At 48.6% G+C, this 23,320-nt stretch overlaps 1 protein-coding gene across 1 annotated transcript in view; it reads right to left on the minus strand.

Annotated features, from left to right (window-relative positions):
- The window catches only part of TMEM255A (transmembrane protein 255A), a 54,814-nt gene that overhangs the window by 12,474 nt on the left and 19,020 nt on the right, over positions 1-23,320 (minus strand). The window contains exons 4-7 of the mRNA XM_049644806.1: positions 23,036-23,125; positions 17,153-17,221; positions 15,289-15,377; positions 5,613-5,775 (exon numbers count right to left, since the gene is read on the minus strand). Of these exons, the coding sequence (XP_049500763.1) occupies positions 5,613-5,775; positions 15,289-15,377; positions 17,153-17,221; positions 23,036-23,125 (411 nt within the window). The remainder of the gene's footprint in view (positions 1-5,612; positions 5,776-15,288; positions 15,378-17,152; positions 17,222-23,035; positions 23,126-23,320) is intronic.

Here is a 23,320-nt window from a genome sequence, read left to right on the forward strand (position 1 = left end):
CGAATCACAAAGGGTTTGTAAAAGTCGTGAGGATTCCTGCAGGTTGCAAGCTTGCTAAGGAGCTCTCATGCACACGTGAAGGGTACGTGTTTCTGTGTTTCTCACCGGCCCTGCCGGCGGAAGGCAACACCCTAGCAGTACACAGAACCCATGAAGGACCAAGCAGAGTATATCGATCCCCTTTTGTTTTTGGCACACAAAACGGCGCTGAAAGAATTTAATGCCATTTTGATAACATGATGGTGCGTGTAGCCCTTCAAGGGTTAAAGCTGATCTTGTCCAGGATGGGGAGTTCCTGCTCTCAACAGGGCCGAAACACTGCTAAAGGAAGTCACAGCTCATTAGTGCCCAAGTAGGGCTGTCCCAAGCAGGACCTGACGTGTGCCGCGTGGGTCAAGGCACGGGGTAAATGTTTTTCCCGTGTTCCATGGCATTGACACGGCTTCCATTCGTGTGGATAGCCAAGGGCTGTCTGCAAAATCAGTGTCTTCGTTCTGGTATGTATCTACTCCACGTGAACGGAGAGCAGACGCTTCCTCTCAAGCGATGAAAATGTGTGGGCAGGCTTTGGCAGTGGCCACGGGCAGCCACGTTGGGGTGTTGGCAGAGGACTCTTCCCTTATAGCAAGTTTCAACACAGTTCTACTGCTCTCTTCCTTGGAGTGGGTTACTGTTTACATCTCTGGGAGCTTTGAAGAGCTACAAACCTCAAGCATCACAATGCAGCTCACGGACAAGCAGAGAGAAATGTCTGTCAGCCCCTCCCATGGGTGGGAGGGGGCTGAGGTCCTTGACCAACTCCAAGGGCTGGCTCACTTTCTAGAGAAAGAGTGCTCAGAAACGCCTTGACTTCGCCACCAGAATTCTAAGAAGAAATCTCATCCCTGAGGAGGTCCCAGAAGTCATGTTCCCTTGGCCTTCTGTTAGTTAAAAACACGCCCTCCAGCTCTTGCAAGATGAAATCAGTTCATCTATGCAAATAAACTAAACCTAGCTATAGAGAAACAATCACGCAATGTAAACGTTATCTATAAAAATTGTTGTGTGCTCAGCGAGGCTGGGGGCCCAGGCTAATCTCTGAAAGGAAGTTCACTATTACAGAGAAAGCAACACAAGAGGAAGATTGAATAAGCCCAGGAAAGCCACAGAAGACAGGAGAGTCAAGGGTAGAGGGCGTAAAGAGAATGGTGTGTGTTTCCGTTAAAATTCTGGGGCTCCTGGTGCACCTGGGGGGCTCAGTCGGTTAAGCGACCCACTTCGGCTCAGGTCATGATCTCGCAGTTCGTGAGTACCAGCCCTGCCTTGGGCTCCTCGCCGACCATGTGGAGTCTGCCTGGGATTCTCTCTCTCCCTCTCTCTCTCTGACCCTCCCCCACCTGCGTGTGCTCTCTCTCTCTCCTCTCTTTCTCAAAAATAAATAAACTTTAAAAAATAAATAAATAAAATTCTGGGGCTCAGAAGTTATGACACCCCCACTACTGATCGGTAACATTCTGAGCTCCAGGGAAACAAAAGGTTACTAGGAAGCACAGGAAATGGTGAAAGCAATCTTGCCTGGACAAAACTGACTTTATTCTGAGGCAATGATTGTGGACTTTTTAAAGAGGGTCACTTTCATTCCTCCCCACTTTACTCCAAACCATAGACACCAATTAGGAGAAAATGGCAAGATATAGTCACTTTTGAAAGACTCATCTCAAATTCTTATATTTTTGGTCAACAAACACTTCATCAAACATTTCTCAAAGCTCCTTTGCCCCAGGGCACCTGGGTGGCTCAGTCGGTTAAGCGTCCGACTTCCGCTCAGGTCAAGATCTCGAGGCTCCTGGGTCCGAGCCCCCTGTCGGGCTCTGTGCTGACAGCTCAGAGCCTGGAGCCTGCTTTGGATTCTGTGTGTGTGTCTCTCCCTCTGCCCCCCACCCCCACTTGTTCTCTCTCTCTCAAAAATAAATTAAAAACATTAAAAAAAAAAAAAAAAAAAAGCTCCTTTGCCCCAAGCCTCCTCTGGTCAGGGAATGAAGACATCCTTGTTCCTCTCAAGGCAACACATTCTGCAAATGGCGGCTCCTGGCTAATCCCGTTGACAGCTGCCAGCTAGCCCTTGGCTCCTGTCCTCACTCCCTGGGAATGGCTTTCACCAGCCAGCACCCCTGGGCCTCCCTGCGGATCCCAGGGCATTCCACTCACGGGGGCGGAGGGGGGGGGCACACCACAAGTCACCAACTGCGTTTGGACCCAGGTCGAGGATTTTATTGAGGTTCACCTGTTGATGTTCCAGGTTTGTCTACACCACGTCTCAGAGTGACTGAAGTGGGGCACCTGGGTGGCTCAGTCAGTTAAGCGGTTAAGCGTCCGACTCTTGATTTCAGCTCAGGTCATGATCTCCCTGAGCCCCGCATCAGGCTCTGCGATGACAGTGCGGAGCCTGCTTGAGCTTCTCTGTCTCCCCCTCTCTCTCTGCCCCTCCCGTTCTCTCTCAAGATAAAGAAGTAAACTTAAAAAAAATAAAGTGATCGAAGTAATGGCTCCTTCCTGGCACCCCATCTGAACATTCCCACTTAACTCTCCCATCTCATGAATCGGATGCCCTGCCCCTGATCTTTGCTTTCATCTTTCGTTTTCCCCATTGGTCCTCCATTTGAGTTCCCAGGCCCGGCATTTGTATTTCCCTTGCCCTCCTCCTCGTTTCCTCTTAAAGAAGCTCCGGACAGTTGGAAACAACTCGCTTTTGATTGTTCTAAATTAAAGCAACTAAACAAAGGAGGTAATGTGTGGTAAAACACTTGGAGAACCGGAAAGGGCTATCCAAATGTCGGTCCGGGCAGCTGGGACGCAGTAGAAAGAGCAAAGCTCTGGCATCTGACAAACCTGGGCTCCAGTCCCAGCTCTGCTATTTAGTTCTGGGCAAGTCGCTTGACCTCTGTTGGCCTATTTCCTCATCTGTTAAATGGGGGCAGTAATACTTACCTCATAAGGTAGTAATAGCGGGGAGGAGCGAAGGAGGTTAATTGCGCAAAAGCCCTCTGTAGAAAGTAGAGGCTCGTGATTCTGCCCGTCAGGACAGACCCTCAACAAACCCCCCTTTCCCCTAAAGATCAAAGGTCACGGTGAAATGAAGAGTCCAAAAATAAAGCTGTACATCAACGATCCACTGATTCCTTGCAGGAACCCCACGGAGCCTACTGAGTAGTTGCCCACCACCCACTGCATTTGCGCATCAGGGTAGCTCGGCCCCCTGGGTCCGAAAGCACTAGGAGCGATCCAGATAACCCTTAACATCCATCCTGATGTGCGATCTCCTGAACCCCTGACCCCCGAAGCTTCCCTTCCAGCAAGAGCGGCTCCCATTCTACTCAGCTCCTCCACTTTCACTGGCCCCCCGGGGAAGGTCTCCAAGAACACAGGGCACCCTTTGTTCAACCCACAAACAGCTTTTCTGAAGCCCTGCCGCCCCAAAGTTCCCTCAGGCCCAAACCTACAGGGCCTCCTCCCTCTGAGGGTCGCACCTCTGCTGGTGTGCCCCCACTCCTTAGTGCTTGGGCATTCCCCAGCGGGGGGCGGGGTGTGGGAATGAGAAACGCGTGTGTGAGAGAGGGAGAGAAAAAAACAGACAGACAGACAGACAGACAGACAGACTGGACGTGAGTAGGGATGGAATTCTCTTGGCTTCCAGTCACCAGCGGGAACACTCGATAACTTCCCGTCAACCTGCTTCTGCTGCAGTGTTTTCTTTTCCCCCGTCTTACCCCACCTTTCCCTTTCCATTGTTTAGCCTTTTGACAGGCCAAGGTCAAATTACAAACTATCTTTCAGGTTCCTGTTCCTCAGGGACCCCAGAATGGGACAGAAACACCCAGGGGTTTAGGGGCTATCTGACTCATTTCTGGGGTCAAAGGAGAACCCTTTTAAGCACAAAATAATTCCCTAAACATATGTGGGACGCTTCTTTAAAGCGGAGGCACTCAATCCTGGCTGCGGAGCAGAACCACCCGTGGAATTTTTAAAAAATACTGAGGCCTGGGGCGCCTGGGCGGCTCAGTTAAGCCTCTGACTCTTGGTTTCAGCTCAGGGCATTACTTCATGGTTCATAAGTTCGAGCCCCACATCGGGCTCTGTGTGCTGATAGAGAGGAGATTGCTTGGGATCCTCTCTCTCCCTCTTTTTCTACCCCTCTCTGGCTCACACTCTCTCCGTGTCTCAAAAATAAATAAACATTAAAACAATATATTGATGCTTGGGGCGCCTGGGTGGCTCAGTAAGTTGAGTGTCCGACTTCGGCTCAGATCATGATCTCACGGTTCGTGGGTTCAAGCCCCGCATTGGACTCTGGGATGACAGCTCAGAGCCCGGAGTCTGCTTCGGATTCTGTGTCTCCCTCTCTCTCTGCCCTTCCCCTGCCTGTGCGCTCTCTCTCAAAAATAAATAAACATTAACAAATTTTTAAAATATTGATGCCTGGGCTTCAATTTAGACCAATTAACTTAGAATCTTCGGTGGAGAGGTCCAGGCATCTAAGCTATTTTTTAAAGTTTTTTTTTTTTTTTAATTCTGAGAGAGATTGAGAGACAGAGAACAAGCAGGGGAAAGGCAGAGAGGAGAGACAGAATCTCAAGCAGGCTCCGTACCATCAACGCAGAGCCCGATGTGGGGCTTGAACCAACAAACTGAGATCATGACCTGAGCCGAGATCAAGAGTTTGACGTTTAACCAACTGAGCCACCCGGGTGCACACAGGCACCCCCAGGCATCTGGGCTTCTTGAGCCCCTCAGGTGATTCTATTCTAAAAGGAAGCCAGGTTGACAACCATAGTTCTAAAACTATTCTCTCTATAATTAGAGATCAAAGTTTGTTAAATAAGCAAAGGAATGCTTAGTAATGCTTTAAAAGCAAAGGAGGGAGGAAGCCCACTCTCTTACAGGGAACTTACTGAGCATTGAGTCCCCTGTGACTTGGCGCGTGCGCGCGCGTGCACACACACGCACGCACACACACACAAATATGGAAAGGAGTTGAGAGGGAGGATAAGGAACTTGGGGAGGCTGAGGTTGAGGACAAGACCCGGCAAGCAGCTTAGCCCAGGGGTGGCCCTTCAGATGGAGAAAGAGAAGAGCCCAGATGCTCTTTCTGGAGAAACTCCAGGATGAAATTCCTGGGGACGGGGAGACCAGCATTACTCTTACCTGAGCTAAAAACCTCTTTGCTTCTATTTCTCCCGAAGTCAGTTAGGGGAAAAACTGACCAGAAAGGTTTCTACTAAAAGTGTGTGTTTGTGTGTGTGTGGGGGGGGGGGGGGGGGGGGGGGCGGCGTGAGCATGAAAGGCTGTGTTTATATAACCAGCATGAACGGGAGAATTGAGGACACTGGCTCTTCATCCCCGCCCCCAGAATGTACCTCAAGAACACAGACAACTCATGTTAACAAGAAATTTTTGCCCACTAATGACATCGCCTGTTTCCTTCAGTTTGAGATGTTTGAAGGCAGCTATATCCTTGAAGCAATTGCTTCGGAGTCCTCCCTTTGAAACGTGGGTCCCCCTTGCCTCCAACCTCCTAGCCTCCACCCTGGCCCCTGACAGGGGCCTCTGGGATAAGAAGCCGCTTCCTTCCTTACCATGTCCTTAAAGCCTCCAAGAACAGCGGCAGTGATGATGCCCAGGAACAGGCCGACGATGTTGAGGATGGTGGCGGACCAGAGCAGGTGGTAGAGGTGGATGATGTCCTGGCAGCTGCTGACGTCGATGTACTCGTAGTACCCACCGGTGATCTCCACCCGGCTGGACAGGGAGAAGCACACACCCGTCAGTCTCCCGGGAGCAGGCTGTCCCCTAGGGCTTTGGCTACTACGCAGCTCAGCGAAAAGACAGGTGAATAGGTGGGGAGCTACGGTAAGGGACGTCATAGCCATGAACGCACTGGGGAGCAAGGCACCGTAATAAATCAAAGTGCGATTGCTGCTTAGGCAAAAAATAAATTGAAAAACTCACCTCCTACCTACCAGACAAACACTTGTTGCCGTCACCGACACGAATCCTAGACAGCGCACATTCACGTTTACTACGTGCCAGGCACAGCGCTAAGCATTTTACATACGTGAATTCATTAAATCTGTGCTGTCTAAGATGGTAGCTACTAGTCACTGTTGAAATGCAAATGAGTTAAAATTAAGTAAAACAAAAAATTCAGGGGCGCCCGGGGACCTCAGTTGGTAAAGCGTCTGACTTCCGCTCAGGTCATGAGCTTACAGTTCGTGAGTCCAAGCCCCAATGGGGCTCTGTGCTGACAGCTCAGAGCCCGGAGCCTGCTTCGGATTCTGTGTCTCCCTCTCTCTCTGCCCCTCCCCTGCTCAAGCTCTGTCTCTTTCTCTCTCAAAGATAAATAAACATGAAAAAAAATTTTTTAAATTCAGTTCTTCAGGCTCACCAGCCACGTTTCAAGTGCTCAATAGCCACACTTCTTACAACGTTTTTTTAACGTTCATTTATTTAGTTTTGAGACGGAGGGAGGGGCAAAGAGACGGGGAGACAGGGAATCCCAAGTTGGCTCCTCGCTGTAGCGCAGAGCCCAATGCAGAGCTCGATCGCACAAACTTTGAGACCATGACCTGAGCCGAAATCAAGAGTCAGAGGCTTAACCGACTGAGCCGCCCAGGGGCCCCCTGGCTACACTTCTAAGAGCCACACTAGTGGCTGGCTACTGCTCTGGACAGAGCGGATTACATTTCTGTCACTGCAGAAGGTTCTATTAGACAGCACTGCAAATCCTTATGATATTCTATGAGGTAGGTACTATCACCATTCCCATTTTCCTGACCAACAAACTAAAGCAGAGAGAAGTCAGGAACTCGCCCGAGTCATAAGTGAAAAAGCTGGAATCTGAATTCAAGCTTCAAAGATTTCACCGTTTCTCCTCTTTCAAAACAAAACATCAACAAACACAAAACAATGTCCCAGTAAAGAACTAAAGCCAAGTTGCTGCACAAAACCTGAATCTCACCTCCTTGTGGAGGCTTTCCCTGACCACTCTGTCCAAAGACACCCCCGCTCAGCTCAGTCACTGTCTATCACATTAGTTGCTACAGACTGAAGTGTATCCCCCTCCAAAATTCCTAAGTTGAACACCTAACTCCCAAAATGATTGTATTTGGACACAGGGCTTTTCGGAAGTAATTAAGGTTAAATGAAGTCAGAAGGGCAGAGCCTTAATCCGATAGGACTGATGGGTTTATAAAAAGGAAGAGAGAGAGAGAGAGCAAGTTCTCTCCGTCTGTAGGCGCTGAGGAAAGGCTGCGTGAGGACACAGTGAGAAGGTGGCCATCTGCAAGCCAGGAAGAGAGCCCCCACCAGAACCCGGCCATGCTGGTGCCCTGATCTCAGACCCCGAGCTTCCAGGTCTATGCGAGAGTGAATGTCTGTTGTTTAAGCCGCCTACTCTATGGTATTTTATTATGGCAGGCAGAGCTGACACGTTAGCCTTCTTGAGCTGCTCTCTAGCACTCACTCATTACTGTCTGTCTCTTCACTTGAATGTGAGCTCCGTGATGGCAGGGACTCAGTTCCTTTTGTTTGCTGCTCTCCCTGACACCTGGTCGGTGCTACATAAATCTGTGTTGAATTGATTAAGTGAAAGTTCCTGTCTTCTGGGATGTTGCAGACTAGTTTACAACTTGGCCGCTGGAATCGCTAATGAATCTCCAGCATTGTGGTTCTTAAAATCACAACCAAGTGCCCTGGCATCAGGATGGATATTACGTGTGACTCCCCTGTTGTAAGAACACTGGATGTGAAAAAGGACAAAAATGAAAGGTTAACCTCCAAAGGCAATCAGGGAGGGATTATTCACACAAGAAAAGACTTTTAAACTTTACAGGTGATTTTATTTTATCTCAGGATCCTTTAAAATCAGTGTTTTTCTGAGGAACTGAAATCAGTGTGGTTACCGGACAGACTGCATTGGAACCATTGGTGTGTTTGTGTGTACATGTGCATGCCTGTGTATCAGCGTGCTGTTTGCGTGTCTGTGTGTGCATGTGTCTTTGAGAAACAGATGCTTAAACACACAGGTTCCTAGGCCCAGCCCCAGTCCCACAGAATCCGGCAGAAAATCTTAGGGTGAGCCTCGGGAATCTGTGTTCATGAGCTCGCTGATGTTTGAAAGCCACTGTTTTATTTATTTTTTATGTGTTAGGTAAACTCTGCCCCCAACGTGGGGCTCCAAGTCACAACCCTGAGACCAAGAGTCACATGCTCCACCCGACTGAGCCAGCCAGGCGCCGTGAAACCCACGGTTTTAAATAGTAAGCTTCCATACTGAAATTTTAAAGGTGTCTTAATTCGTCCGAATTTGAACCAGATTTCAGTATTTTCAAGACTATAACTGGAGACCACCCACAAGCAAGGCGGACACACAGAAAGCTTATTCCCACTACCAGTGGCTCTCTGCATACATCAGGGAACACAGTAACTCTCAAGTAATTATTACTCTTGGCAGGTAGAATATTTTCTTTCTGATATTAAGTAAGAATATGTATAGCTATCTACCATCATAGATGTAGGTCAAATCTGTGATTTTGAAAAACGAATACAATTATAATAACAAAAAGTTCTATAGAGTACTTACAATTACCTGGTACTATTCTTTGTTTTTGAATTTATTTATTTATTTTGAGAGAGAAAGAGTGCATGCATGCAAGCAGCGGAGGGCAGAGAGAGAGGGAGAGAGAGAGAATCTCAAGCAGGCTCCACACTGTCAGCACAGAGCCCGACCGGGGCTCGATCCCACCATGAGATCGTGACTTGAGCTGAAATCAAGAGACGGACGCTTAACCGACTGAGCCACCCAGACACCCCCACCTGGTACTATTCGAAGCAGTGTGCAAACACGAACTCACTTAATCTTTAGAATAACCCTATGTGGTAGGGGCTATTTTTATCCCTGTTACCTACAGATGAGAAAATCAAAGCAGAGAAAGAAATTAATTAAGTAGTGGAGGTGAGCTTTGAACCCAGACACGCTGGCCTTGAGTTTATACTTTACCATGACATTTTCCTGCCTCTCAAAATCAAAACGGAGCCCCACTGACATAAATCATTGTTGAATTCTGTTACTCTATCATTATGAATTATAATCGAAAAATCAGATTTATATTTCATGCTACATTTTTTCAGATTACTTGCACATATCTTTTATTCTTCACTGAACCTAGAAGAAAACCATGAACCATAACATTGGCACCCAGGATATTAGACACTGGATGAAGAAATGATCCATTAAAGAGGGATCAAGAAAGAAGACATATTTCATTATCCTTTAAAAAAATTCTCTCTTCGGATATAAAATATTAACATAACCCATGTTTATTGGGATTTTAAAGCATTACTCTCATCAGTATCATATATTAATAAAGAGATTTATGCAGTGAGAAGAAAATTGCTTACTGCCACGAAAAGGCATAGCCGTACAAGAGCTGTAAAAAGGCAAGCCTGTGAGTAAGAGTGAGTGTGGGGTTGGAGGGCTTGACAGTGAGCTTCTGACTTTCCTGAATGATCTTTGTCTACCTCCCAACACATGGAGGGCAGGCTGGGCTGGGAGTGCGCACAGACAGGCAGCACTCTGGAGTCGAACTGCATCTGGGTCCCAGCTCTGTCCCTTATTTGCTGAGCAACTTTCTTAACCTGGGGGATTTCAGGAGACAATGCAAGAAAGCAGCACTCCAGCACATAATAAGAGCCCCCCACAAAACATGTAGCTTTGTTGTTGTTTTTCCCTTCTAAGAGCCAGCCTCTGGCAAGGAATCTTTGAATCTTGTTCTTTTTTTAAAAAAAGTTTTAAATGTTTTTATCTCATTTTTGAGAGAGAGAGAGACACGCACACACAGAGTGCAAGTGGGGGAGGGGCAGAGAGAGAGGGAGACCTGAAATCCAAAGCAAGCTCCAGGCTCTGAGCGGTCAGCACAGAGCCCGATGTGGGGCTCGAACTCACGGACCATGAGATCATGACCGGAGCTGAAGTCGGACGCTTAACCGACTGAGCCACCCAGACGCCCCTGAATCTTGTTCTTAAAAGCATTGACACCTTGGGGCGCCTGGATGGCTCAGTCGGTTAAGCGTCTGACTTTGGCTCTGGTCATGATCTCGCAGTTCATGGGTTCTGGGTTCAAGCCCCACGACAGGCTCTGTGCTGACAGTTCAGAGCCTGGAGCCTGCTTCGGATTCTGTGTCTCCCTCTCGCTCTCTGCCCCTCCCCCATATGCACGCGCTCTTTCTCTCTCTCTCTCTCTCTCTCAAAAATAAGCTGTTTTTGAAAATGAAAAAAATAAAAGCATTGACACTTTAAAGGCACAGACCACACCATGGTGCACAGGGTAGCAGTCTGTTTAAAAATACTCAATTATTTTAGATACTATATGTTTGGTTCCGGTTTGAGCAGGTTCGGCAGCTATTGAAATTTTTTTTTTTTTTTTTTTACTTAACCATGAAGCAAAAGAACATTAATATTTAGGTGTGGTTCAGGGCTTAACAAATTAATGCAGTTTGTTGCTGTTGGAGATTCATGATTCCACTTGGTTCAGTGTCCATGCCCGCGAGGCCTGCCTACCAGACCCTACCACTGCTTCATTAAGCTTCCTCAAACATTCTTAAAACTAAATCATTCATTTAATCAAAATCCTCCCATGGCTCCCCATTACCTTCAGGAAGAAGGATCCAAATGCCTCAGTTGGCCACAATCTGGCTCCAAGATGGAGTCCAGTCTCCAGCTAGGCCAGAGCCCTGAGAAACCCCAAACTGGCCATACTGGGTACTTCTTCCGAACCTGTGCTCAGATTTGTCTCCCTGCACGGAAGGTACCGCCTTCTGTTCTCTGCCTGTCCTAGCCTTTCCCACTGCTCAAAGCTTCCACAGCCATGTCTCTAGTGTCTTCTTCAAGGACTCTGGTGCCCACTCATTAGCTTTTCCCCTGGACTCCCATAGCCTCAGACAGTCTGTTCCTCTTAGTTTGGCACTTTGCGTATGTCAATAATTCAGTTAGTCACTTCGTCTAATGTTTATTGACAGTCTACTCAGCGCTGAGTACGGTGCTGGGTGCTGAAGCTACAACCAAGGTAAACATAGCGCCTCCGTCTCAATTATAACCTCTTGAGGGCGAGGGGCCTCTCTTACACTTCTTTTGTGTCTCCCTCGCTGTCTAGCACAGTGGCAGAAACACTGCAAGTCATCAATAAATGGTGAATGAGTAACTGAGTTCAAAGCCTGATTGTGGCATTGATCATGAGGTTGATTGCCCAATATGGGCTTTCACCCTCTTGCTCTCAACTTGCTGGGTGTGCCTGGAGAAAAAGATAACCTCTCTGTTTCCATCCCCATTTAACAAAGCAGGAGGCAACAGATCTTGGCTAACGCAGAAGGGCCTCCTTCTGCTCTTCCATAGGCGCCTGGAACCATCCACCAACTCTCGGTGGACAGGCAACGCCAATGGACAAGCTTGTGCATCTCTCACTGCATGTATTCTGTGTATGGGTCTAAGCTGCCCTCCCCCCAGCCCCTCTGGTAAGCCGAGTTCCTGAAGGGTAAGATTATGCTTTCCCCATACCTATTCTTCTCGAACAGTCCCTGGCACATAGTAGGGGCTCAATACAACTTTGTTGAAGCAGGGGAATGAATGAAAGTAAGCTGTCTTCTTCCATGTTATTGCCAGCTGAAGCAGTTCACCAAACCACCCCCATTTCCTTCCATTTCCTTTAGGTTACACACTGAGAACCAGTGATATTGACTTGACCTCTCCAAAGCTGAGCGAAGTGCTCTGAAAGGCAGCTGCTGAAGAGCTGTGTCCTAGAGAAAGCCACCTTCTTGCATAAGGCTAAATGGAATCATCTATGTTTGGTATTAAAACCTGACTGCCTTGACGTCAAAGAAGGTCTGTGGGTTTGAGGGGACAGTAGAAACTCTGTTTCCATAGCACTGTACAAATGACCGCCTGATGTTTTTGTTCCCACTTTTTTTTTTCTTGGCCTCCTTTCCAGGAAATGGACTGGAGGAGCTGGCAATTGATTAAAAATAGGTTTTGTGTGAGGAAAACAAATACAGGCTCTGCAAAATTAAAGTCCCCGCATCTCTCCGAATGCTTGCTGCTAGCTATATTTAGGCCTGGAGTTCAGGTCTCTTTGGCACTGGCTGGAAAAAGCCTCAGGTCAAGGAAAACCTTTTCCCTCTATTGTAGGATCATTACCTCTTAAGTCTCGTGGCCCTGGTTTATGACCCTAGTGGGACTGTTTCCTGATGGAAAGTTCAGTAAAGTCTTTTCCTGGTGGCTTTGCCCTTGGAAACTTAGCACCACAGACAGGGCCTTGACTGATGCCCGGGGCTGGGGTCCGGGCCCCAGGTAGGCGAAAACCATTTCCAGGCTTAAGGACAACGTCCCCGTGACCCCTCTTCGTTGCCTAGTTCAATATTTTACCTTCCTGGTGAAAAGGGCGTTCTTCTTTTTGGTACTTTCCAACAAATGTCACTCCTGTTTCATTAGGCCTTTACTCATGCCTGCTCCTGTGCCAGGGACTGGGGATAGAGATAAGATGAAGTCATGGTCCCTGCCTCCAGAGAACCCAGAGTTTAGCACCACTCCTCATAAAGTTCCTTGAGAGCCTTGAAGACAATACTGCATAACTTGCTTTAAGAAAGTAAGAAAGTCAGGGGTGCCTGGGTGGCTCAGTCTGTTAAGCATTTGACTTTGGCTCAGGTCACAATCTACTTACTCAGTTTGTGAGTTTGAGACCCTCGTCGGGCTCGCTGCTGTCAGCCCAGAGCCCGCTTCGGATCCTCTGCCCCCCCCCCACCTCTGCCCCTTCCCTGCTCAAACTCTCTCTCTCTCTCTCTCTCTCTCTCTCTCAAACATAAAAGAAACATTTTCTTAAAAAAGTAAGAAAGTCAGTTATTATGAAGTTCAGATTGACAGGAAGATAAACTGGGCTTAGTCTCCACTTTTGAAAAAAAAAATGCACCTAAGGACTCAACTGAATGGAATTTAAAGTAGGATTTAGTTTATTCAAACCTTTTCCAGAAACACACCTAAATTCAGAGAGAAAGGCGCCTGCAAGGAATCACTTCGCAGCCTCCCAGGGGGCCTCCGCTCCTCTCCATCCTGGGCCCGCAGGTGTGAGCCTGCTCCCAGCACCCCCCACCAGGAGGCCAGGAAGTGAGAAAGGAGGGGGAGCAGGCCAGAGGAGGGAGGAGAGCAGCGAGCTGGGCGAGGGAGGGGGGAAAAGGAGAAGGAAGGACAGCGGCAAGGAGGGGGGGCATCAGGGGAGGCCAAAGGAAAGATAGCAAAATAACCCCAATTCCCCTAGGACCTATTTTACATTCCTTTGATCATTTTTGGAAGGATGAGCTCAGGAAGTATAATTATAGCCATCACTGCTGCTGAGGAGGGAAGTCCTTTACAAGTGTTAGTTATTATTACAACATGAATAATTGAACCTCCCAGATAATCCCCAAACCTCATTTGAGTCTTTAAGTTTCTCTTCCTCCGCCGCCAAACCTTCGAACGAAATGAGGCTGGTGCAAAGGAAGAAGGTAAAAGGCTGGTGCCAGTCTCCCCACCTCTCCGCCCTACCTCCAGTCAGTCAGGTCTTAATCCTCAGACCGCAGAAATGGGCCCCCCAATACCAAGAGTAGGGGGTGGGGGTCTGGAGGATGCTGCATCCATCTGACTCCTCTGGATCCAGCTCCCTCCAGGCCCCCTCTGCCAACTCCTCCCTTCCCCCTCTGTCTCCAGGCCCTCAGCACTCCATCTTTCATGCAATACCATTCATTGGCTTATGGGGTCAAGTCCAAATTGCTTACAGGGTCAAGTCCAAAGTCACTCTTGTGGCCAGTGAGCCCTCCATGATCTGGCTTCTGACTACAGCTCCGCCCTTACCTCCTACCCCCTGTAGAACTCTCCCCACCCTACAACTGTTGGGAATACCTTCCCCACCTCTACCCCCTTCTGGTTTCTTTCCCAACTCCTTCCCTCCCCTTTAAATTTCAGCTCCCATGTCACCTCCTCCTTGACACTCCCCCAGCAGCCCTGACTTTCAGTCATTTGGGTCATCAGGGTCCCCAGTATATCCACTGGTCCCCACTGTACCTATCACACTCTGTTGTATATAATCAATTGTTCTCATGTCTGTCTTCCCTACGAGTCTGTGAGTTCCTCAGAGGTATAGACTCTGTATTCCCACCACCTAAATATGTTTTTTTTAATTATTTTAATGTTTATTTATTTTTGAGAAAGAGAGAGAGAGAACGCAAGAGGGGGAGGGCAGAGAGAGAGGGAGACATAGAATCTGAAGCAGGCTCCAGGCCCTGAGCTGTTAGCACAGAGCCTGATGCAGGGCTAGAACTCGATGAACTGTGAGATCATGACCTGAGCTGATGTCAGATGCTCAACTGACTGAGCCACCCAGGCACCCCTAAACATGTTTTGAAAAAAAGAATAAGTGACGTTTTTGCAATTAGAGGGCAGAGAGCCGAGTGACCAAACGAGACTAGCACTGAGCCTGCTCCTGCCTCAGGGCCTTTGCACTTGCTGTTCTTGCTGCTTGAAAACACTCTTTCCCCAGGTATCTACTTGGGTTGCTCTCTCGCTTTGTTCCGGTCTCTGCACAAATGCCACCTCCTCAAAAAGACCTTCCCTGGCTCCTCTGTCTCACACAGCACCCTCACCCTCACCTACCTATCTACCTCTCCTGCTTCATTTTTTTCTCAGAGCTCTGATCAACACCTGGCATATTTTATATCCATGTATTATTGACTGTCTTCCCTATTAAAATACAAGCTTCATAAGGGAAAGGACTTTTATCTTGTTTGCTGCTGAGTCAGCAGTGTCTAGAACAGGCCCAAGCCCAGAGAAAGTGCTCAGTAACTATCTGTTGAATGTTGTTGAACTTGGACTTAAGGCAGAACTGGGTTTGAACTCTACCTCTACTGTTTTCAAGTTCTGGGTGACCTTGGGCCAGGTGTCTGCCTCCTCTGAGCCTCACTCTCACCATCTGTAAAATGGAGAGAATAATCCTACATACATCATAGGTAAGAACAAAATGAGATCAAGTATTCCAAAGCACTTAGCGTGATGCCTGGCACGGATAAGGCAGGTAATGCTTACTAGCTGAAATCTGTTGACAGACCAACATCTTCCATTTCTCGGATCCCTACCGTGTGCCCTTGCGCTCCCCCCACCCCTCCGCCCCGCCTCAGCCCTCCTAGTGCCCACTGTGGTCAAACCATCATTCCTGTGCGGCGGCGCTCAGCACTTACTTGCCACAGTTGTAGAGATCACAGCAGAAGCAGGTGTTGCCCCGGATGCGAGGCGTGCAGAATCCACGGCTGAGGTGAGGGCAGTTCACCTGAGGGCACACAACAGTGAAGAGATGGGCTGGCACTGGATGGGAGGCAGGACCCTCTGGGACTGGAAATATGAGTTAGTGACTGATGGAGGCGGTGAGGATGGCTGCGAAATGAACACACCAACGCAGGAGAGGGATGGGGCTGGGCACGGGGCTGGCTGACCTGTGCCTGACACGAGCCACCGTGTAGCTGGGGTCCGTCCAGCCTCAGCCACAGCCCTCAGTGCCCCATCCCTGAAGGGCGGAGATGCAGAGGAGGAAGGATGGATGGAAGGACAGGGGGAAGAACAAATGACAGCAGGAAATGAAAGTAAGTGGGGAAGGGGAATGGGGGGGGGGGGGAAAAAGGGGGGGGGGGGATCAGATGGGGAGGAAGACAGAAAGGCTGTCACATGCACTTTGAAGTACAATAGTACCTCTCTAGCTGCCTGGGTAAGGTTCCTCAGAACCCTCGCGGAAGGAGAATTTTTGGTTGAGGAACTTATGACCTTATATAGGAAAAATAGGGTTAGGGGGACCAGGGTTACAAGTGAACCTATGGAAGTCATTAATATTTTTACAGTCACCAAGTTAACACGAGAAAGCGATCGCCACGAAATCAGAACAGCAATGACATTTCACACATCTCGAGTTTGCAAAACATGTAAAAGATCCATTTCCATTTACCGTCTTCTGTTGGGAAGAAATTTTCCAGACTCTCGTCCTTTATGGATGCAAGGAAGTGCTTGTGAATGTGTTTCACTGTGTTATAGAGAATATTTGTAGTAAACAGGCGCTTTTTCTATATCGGGTCCTCCATCCAAATGCTCACTGCCTTTCTGATAAGCTGTTGGCACGTGAACGTTTCTACTCCTCCCTTTGAACCCATGGGTAGTTAGAAAAACAGTAAATTTGGGATTGGGTGCAAAGTAGGGGGAGAAGTGAAAGGCAGAGCCATAATAGAAATATCTGCCCTGATGCGTTGGGAGGAGGGCCATCGCCCCGCCTAACTCCAAGGGCACCATTCGCATTGTATTTTATGTCAAATGGTAGTTTCATATCAAAGGAATCTCTGGGCTGGGGGGCAATTATTGTGCACACACACAAGTAGGCAGTGGGATTGCGTTAATTTCTGAAAGTGGCCCGGAGTCGTGCTTCACCTCACTGCCTGCTGCCTCTAGTTCCGCGCAAGGCGGCGTGGAACACGAGGAGAGATGCATAGGGCAAGCGAGACAAGTCGTCGTGCATTAGCAGACTGGCCTTTTGGGGTGTCATGAGAGGGGCCAGGCCCACAGTCCAGGCCTTCTCAGAGCCTTAGAGTGGACCGGGCTTCTCGATTACCCTCGTTTGGCTTCCTGACCCCTCCTGCGTGTGAGACCCAGGTTCTGCCTCCCTGGTCCAGGCCCAGTGCTCTGGTGAGGCTCCTGCTTTCCCTCCAGCTGGGCACCGAGTCCAGACGACCAAACCGCCATCCACAGAGCTGGGGGAGTGGCCTGCCCTGTGGCCTCTGTACTCATCTGTCCCTCTTGGGATCAAAGCCACACACGGAGAGGCTGCCTGCTGGGGTCAGAGGGGCAGCCTGTGGCCACAGAGCAAAGTAAATCTGATTAGGCCTCTTGAGGCTCCAACCTATGACCGTGGCCTCATTAACACTGTGCTCTGACCCACTGAACAAATCAGCTACAGACACCTAACAGCAAGCCTTAGGCCCGTGAAAAGGAGTACAGGGAAGGGGGTTTCAGGCAGAACGGAAGACTTTCCCCAAAAGTAAGACATGCAGCCTCATTCTGGCTCACCTCCTCAGCCTCCTTCTGGGATGTCTTGGGGACATAGTGGCACCGGTTAGCATAGAGTGGTTTCAGATCCTGGAAAGGGAAACACCAAACCAAAGAAGTGTTGGTTTTGGAAAATAAAGCAGCAAGTGCTCTGATGGGTAATAAAAGATTTGAACACACACACGCACACACACGCACACACACAGACACACACACACACACACACACACACACGAGTAGGCAGTGGGTTGGGTTAATTTCTGAAAGCAGCCCTTCTATGGATCCTGAGAATCTGAGGATTAGATTAAGATGTTCTAATAACTGCTTTCTGTTGGGCCACTTGGTTAATGAGAAATTCGGAAACTAAGAAATGGTTTTCTTGAAATTTCCTCTCTGGTTTTCTTTTATTTCCAGTCTTTGTCTTCTTCCAAAGAGTCCCCAGGGAACAAGATTCAAAATTCTTACAACACCATACTCTCAAAAGGAGGGAGCCCAACTCCATCAATGAGTTCTCATCATCACCTGAGGACAGGACACGGGCTGGCTGACATGTGCTCCCTGCTGTCATTGCCACAGCTTTTCCAGAAGGAAGAGCTCAGGAAGCAAGCCCCAGGGGGCTGAGCAGCTACTGAGACTACTGTAGATTTCTTTAAAAATGTTTTTTTAATGTTTATTTATTTTTGAGAGAGACAGAGGCAGAATGCGAGTGGGTTAGGGGCAGAGAGAGAGGGAGACACAGAATCTGAAGCAGGCTCCAGGCTCTGGGCTGTCAGCACAGAGCCCGACACGGGGCTCAAACTCGCAGACCGTGAGATCGTGACCTGAGCCGAAGTCAGACACGCAACCGACTGAGCCACCCAGGCGCCCCTCTTTCAAAAATTCTTTAAGTTTATTTATTTATTTTGAGAGAGACAGAGAGAACATGAGTGGAGGAGGAGCAGAGAGAGAGGGAGACAGAGAATCCCATGCAGGGCCCGCACCGTCAACACAGAGCCTGATGCAGGGCTCGAACTCACAAAACCATGAGATCATGACCTGAGCTGAAACCGAGAGCTGGACACTTAGCCAACTGAGCCACCCGGGTGTCCTGAGACTGCTGTAGAGTTTAACTCAACTACACTATGAGCCATTTCCACTCAACTACACAGATACTAGGGATACTAGGTAAAGACAGTGAACTCCAAACACACTGCTAAAGCCCAGAAAACTAACATGGGGCTCAAGGGCAGCTGGTTTACCCTCCTGGCTTGGCCAGCTTCCTGCTGAGGGAACTCCCAGGCACGGGGGTTGGGGTAGAGCAGACAGGCACCATCCAGGGCTGCCTGGAAACTTGCAGGCAGGGGATGCTGTTCACTTCTGGGGTGATGCTAAACATCTCCTGAGTGGTGGCGGAGCTCTGGCCAAAAGCAGGTTAGGACGGGACAAGAAGTTCATGCAAACTGACCTGGGGGGTGGGTGGCCAAGCACCTTCCCTCCTGCCCCCACTTGCCATTTTCAAATCCCAGTGGCTGCTTTTCCCACGGATGATTTAACATCTCCTGATCCTGACACCCCAGTGCCTCCTGCCTCCCAGCCCCATCGAGCACCTAAGACTTCCCATCAGCTGCTTTTACAGGGACCTCTTGTTTGTTCACTGTTCTGAAAGTACATTGACCTGTTGGCTGAGGCTGGAGTTAGGGGGGAAAGGAGCGAGGGTTCTCATGTTCACACGCAGCAGGGTTTATTTTCCGTGTTTGCGCAATAGCAGAGACCACTATTATCTTGTGGAAAGGGAGGCTTGATACGCTGGTCACAGCCCTCCCGACCTCCTGGTTCTGCAAAAAGCATTCAGCCGCCAACTGCCCCAGATGAAGACAGACGTGTGTGACGGTTGCCCCTTTGCTGCCTCTGGCTGCTATTCTGCATTGAGACCCCCGAGAAGGAATAAGCCCTGGCAACTGGGAGGTAGGAAAAAGTCACTTCGTGAGGGCTCGGTGACCTTTCAAATCTGAAGGGCTTCCGACTCTGGAGCGAAGAGATGGAAATGGACATTGCTTTATGTTGAGTGCCTACTCTGTGCCAGGCCCAGTTTGCACCCATTACTTCATATCACACTCAGGTTGAGCCTGAGAGGTAGGTTACTATTACATCCATTTCAAAGAGGGGAAACTGTTACAAAAAGGCAAAATGACCTTCCCAGATGGTTAAAGGCCATGTTGGGGGCGGGGAAGGAAAGAACTAGGAGACAAGAGAGAAGGAAGAAGACATATTTAGAGGGGCGTGTAAGAAGGTAGGTCTTGAGAGGTAGCTCACACATTCCCAAGCCAAAGGACAGGGCAAGATATTGCTGAGAGATTTCAACAACAGGAAAGGCTGGCTTTAGGGGCACCCGGCTGGCTCAGAGGAGCACGTGACTCGTGATCTCGAAGTTGTGACTTCGAGCCCCACGTTGGGTGTAGAGATGACTTAAATATAAAATCTTTTAAAAAATTCATTGTTTATAAAAAGAAAGCCTGGCTTTAGCCCACCCAAGCAGTGCTAGGATCCAAAAGGGCCTTTCGTTAAACTGGCCAACGGATATTGCCATACATTAACAAAGCCTCCTTTCTCAAAACTCTCTGGGTGTCAGTGAGGGCTGGCAGATGTCTTAGGACAGGTGCAGTGTAAGCAGAAAGGTTTTCTAAAAGATTCATCCAGCCTTAACCCAAATCCACGAATCAAACACTTTGCTGCAGGCCACTAACTGTAGGAAGTACAGAGGGCCTGGAGTCAGAGACACGTAGGTGGTCGATAGAGGAAACTTCCAGCAAGTATAACTTGGATTTTTCTCCATTGCCTTTGACAGAGGCCAGTGCTCAAAAACATTTAGGAGTGTCAAGGAAACGCAAATCAAAACCACACTGAGATACCACTTGATTCCCACTGGGATGGTTAGTGGGATACTAGAATCAAAAAGTCAGATCATAAGAGTCGGCAAGGATGCAGAGAAATGGGAACTCTCCTACATACACTTCTGGTGGGAATGGAAAACGGTGCGGCTCTTTTCGGAAACTGTCCAGTAGGTCCTCAAAAGGGTAAACGTGGTTACCATACGGCCAGGCAATTCCACTCCTAGGTATATACCCAAGGAAAACAAAAACATATGGCCACATGGTACATGCATGTTTAGAGCAGCATTATTAATAAAAGCCACAAGCTGGAAACAACCCAAATGCCCATCGGCCACTGAATGGACAAACAACATGTGGTATATCCATACGGTGGAATATTATTAGGCCATGAAAAGCTATGAAGCACTGATACATGCTACGACATGGGTGAGCCCTGAGGATAGCACACTAAGTGAAAGAAGTCAGGTCGCAAAAGACCATGATATTCTATGATCCCATTAATATGAAAGGTTAATTAGCATAGGGAAATCTATCAAGAAAAAAACAAGTAGACTAGTAGCTGCTTAGGGCTGAGGCGACTAGGGGTAAAGGGAGGTGAGAGTCAAGAGCATGGGGCTTCTTTTGGGGGATGCTGAAAATCTTCTAAAATTGATGTGGTGGTGGTTTCCACGTAACAGTGAGGATACTGAAAACCACTGAATTGTACACTTTAAGTGGGTGAATTATATGGGATGTGAACTACATCTCAATAAAGCTGTTAAAAAAAAACACACTAGGAGTGGGAGGAAGAAGGAAAAAGAGGAAGCCATTTTAGCTCATGATGCCATCAAAATCTACTGCAGGCTTCTTGGCCACTAGGCCTCTGTTACCATGGAGACTGCCTCAGAGTGAATACTGCTTGTCAAATGGGGATAATAATGCTTGCCCTACATATCTCACAGGATTGCTGTGGGTCTCCAATGAGACAATAGATGTGAAGGCACATTTAAAAGCTAAATACGCTACACAAAAACAAGGCATTGTTGTTATTAAGATGGCTCCTGTTGAATACCAATGGCACGCATGCCATGATTGGCTGCAACCACGCTACACACAGCCACACAACTGGGTGCTTACTCAGAGGGTCATATGCAAAAATGATACGGATTGCTAAGTTAGGGTGGTGGGCTTGTGGATGTTACGAGTTCCCCATGTATCACTGGCCTTTTTAAGAAGAAAAAGATGAAGAAGATGGCTGTTCTCATCTAAAATCAGAAGGGATGGGTCTGATAGAGGGGCCTACATTTAAATTCTCAGCCCGGAAAGAAAATCGGGTAAAGACCCTCTCTCTCTCACCCCTTGCTCTGCCCTCTGCCCAGAAATCCTCTCCTGAGACACCAATTCGGAGACTGCTTGTGGGGAAGCACCAACCACATGAGTCCCTCCAATCTTGGCAAATGATGGACTGACTCTTACTCCTGAGAGGAGGGTCCGAGAGCAAGTTGGAATTGAAATAATAACGTCACGGATCATCCTTCCCCAGATCCAACCGTACCCACGAGGCTCCCTCAACATGACCTGCACTATTAGCCAGTGACTGAAATGGAATAAAGTGCCATTGATCCACAGAAGATTCTGGTAATACAATTTTGCTCCAATTCAGTTGTTTTGGAAAGCAAAACAGTTCCAACTAGTTCACGAGGTGTTTTCATTCTCCCTGCTGATTCAGTAGGAATGAAAGGAGTACTTGTGTTGGTTGTGGGGGCCCAGTAAGTTGCTGTGGCTCGCTTTTGATTTGGGTTTGTGGGCTGGATCAGGGCTATGTTACAGCCTCCCTGGGACCTAGGCACTTTTGCTTTTGTGGGTCCGTCTCCCCATTAAAAAATATTGAAAATTATATTTTCTTTATTTTGTTTAAAGGTTTATTTTGAGAGAGAGAGCGCTAGTGGGGGAAGGGCAGAGAAAGAGGGAGAGAGAGAATCCCAAGCAGGCCCTGCACTGTCAGCATGGAGCCCGACACGGGGGTCAAGCTCACGAACCGTGAGATCATGACCTGAGCTGAAATCAAGAGTCAAATGCTTAACTGACTGAGCCACCCAGGCGCCCCTTCTTTATTTTAATTATATCTAATGACTGCATTGGTATAAAGACAAATATATTTATATTATATGGGAAAACTTTTTCTTGACCTAAAAGCTTATCATGTTTCTACGGATTTGAAAAGAAATGCTAATATTTTACTGAAACCCTGAAAGTCCTATGGGCCACAGGCGTTGTGCCTATTGTGCCTGATGGAGAAGTCAGCCCTAGCAGAATAGTCTGGAACACTATGGGATGGAAAGTACTGAAAGAGGGGCGAGGGCTCCTGTAGACAGCCACACAGGAATGCCCTGAATCCCAGGCTTCCTCAAACAAGAGCACAGGTTCGGGTTTCAGGAGTAAAATGGCCTTTCTCAAGGTGCAGCTTCTCCAGAGGAGGAAGGATTTGGCACCCGCACTCCAGGACTGGGCTCTGAGTGGAGGCTTCTAGCTCTGGGGCCTTCTCTGGAGCCCAATCCTATCACTAAACGCCAACCATGGTTGTAGGGACAGCAAAGTTCAGGTATCTGAGAAAAGGTGACTCTGTCTTCATGGTCTGTTCTTGTGGCTGCTGAAGCCTCCAAGGCTCTCAAGTCATCGGCCCCCCTGCTCTTCCCTGCCTCCTCGCTCCCAACGTCACCTCTGAGTCATTCCCCCGGCCCCAAAGCCCTTCCCTCTGCCTTTCCAAATCTCAGTTACGTGTCAAAGGCTTAGCTCCCACCACCACGGGGAAGCCTGTCCCGGCCACTGGAGTCCAGGATAAACCGCTCTGGTACTTAGAGTTTATACCCCCGGCTCAGCCCCTGTTCTCTAGATGACCGTGTGTCCCGTGGTGTCCTCGACTGTCGGCAACCTGAGACACGGATCTTGTTTTCTCCCTCTTCTGTACCCCTCACAGCACTCGGCACACATCTCAGCACACACTCAACTTTGCCGTATCGTACAATGGCTTGAACCCAGGACTGAAAGTACTCACAATGTGTCTCGCAGCAAAGACCCCGTCGACGATGGCACAACAGAAGGCCGCAATCACCCCAAAGCTGATAAAGACGATGGAGGCCACCAGCTGCGAGGATGAGGGGGGAACAAAAGTGTCTGTTAGCCTTCCACTCTTGCTGCTTCTGGAGACTAGATGGTCCCCAAGAGAATGCCAGCCAATGCAGAACTCTGGCCGGCCACCCCATGAGGGTGCTTTCTTCAATCATCCAGGATGAGTGGGAGCCGAGGGAGGCAGGGAAGGGGCCACTGAAGCACGTTCCCC

This window comes from Panthera uncia, chromosome X, assembly GCF_023721935.1.
Source record: "Panthera uncia isolate 11264 chromosome X, Puncia_PCG_1.0, whole genome shotgun sequence".
Lineage (NCBI taxonomy): Eukaryota > Metazoa > Chordata > Mammalia > Carnivora > Felidae > Panthera > Panthera uncia.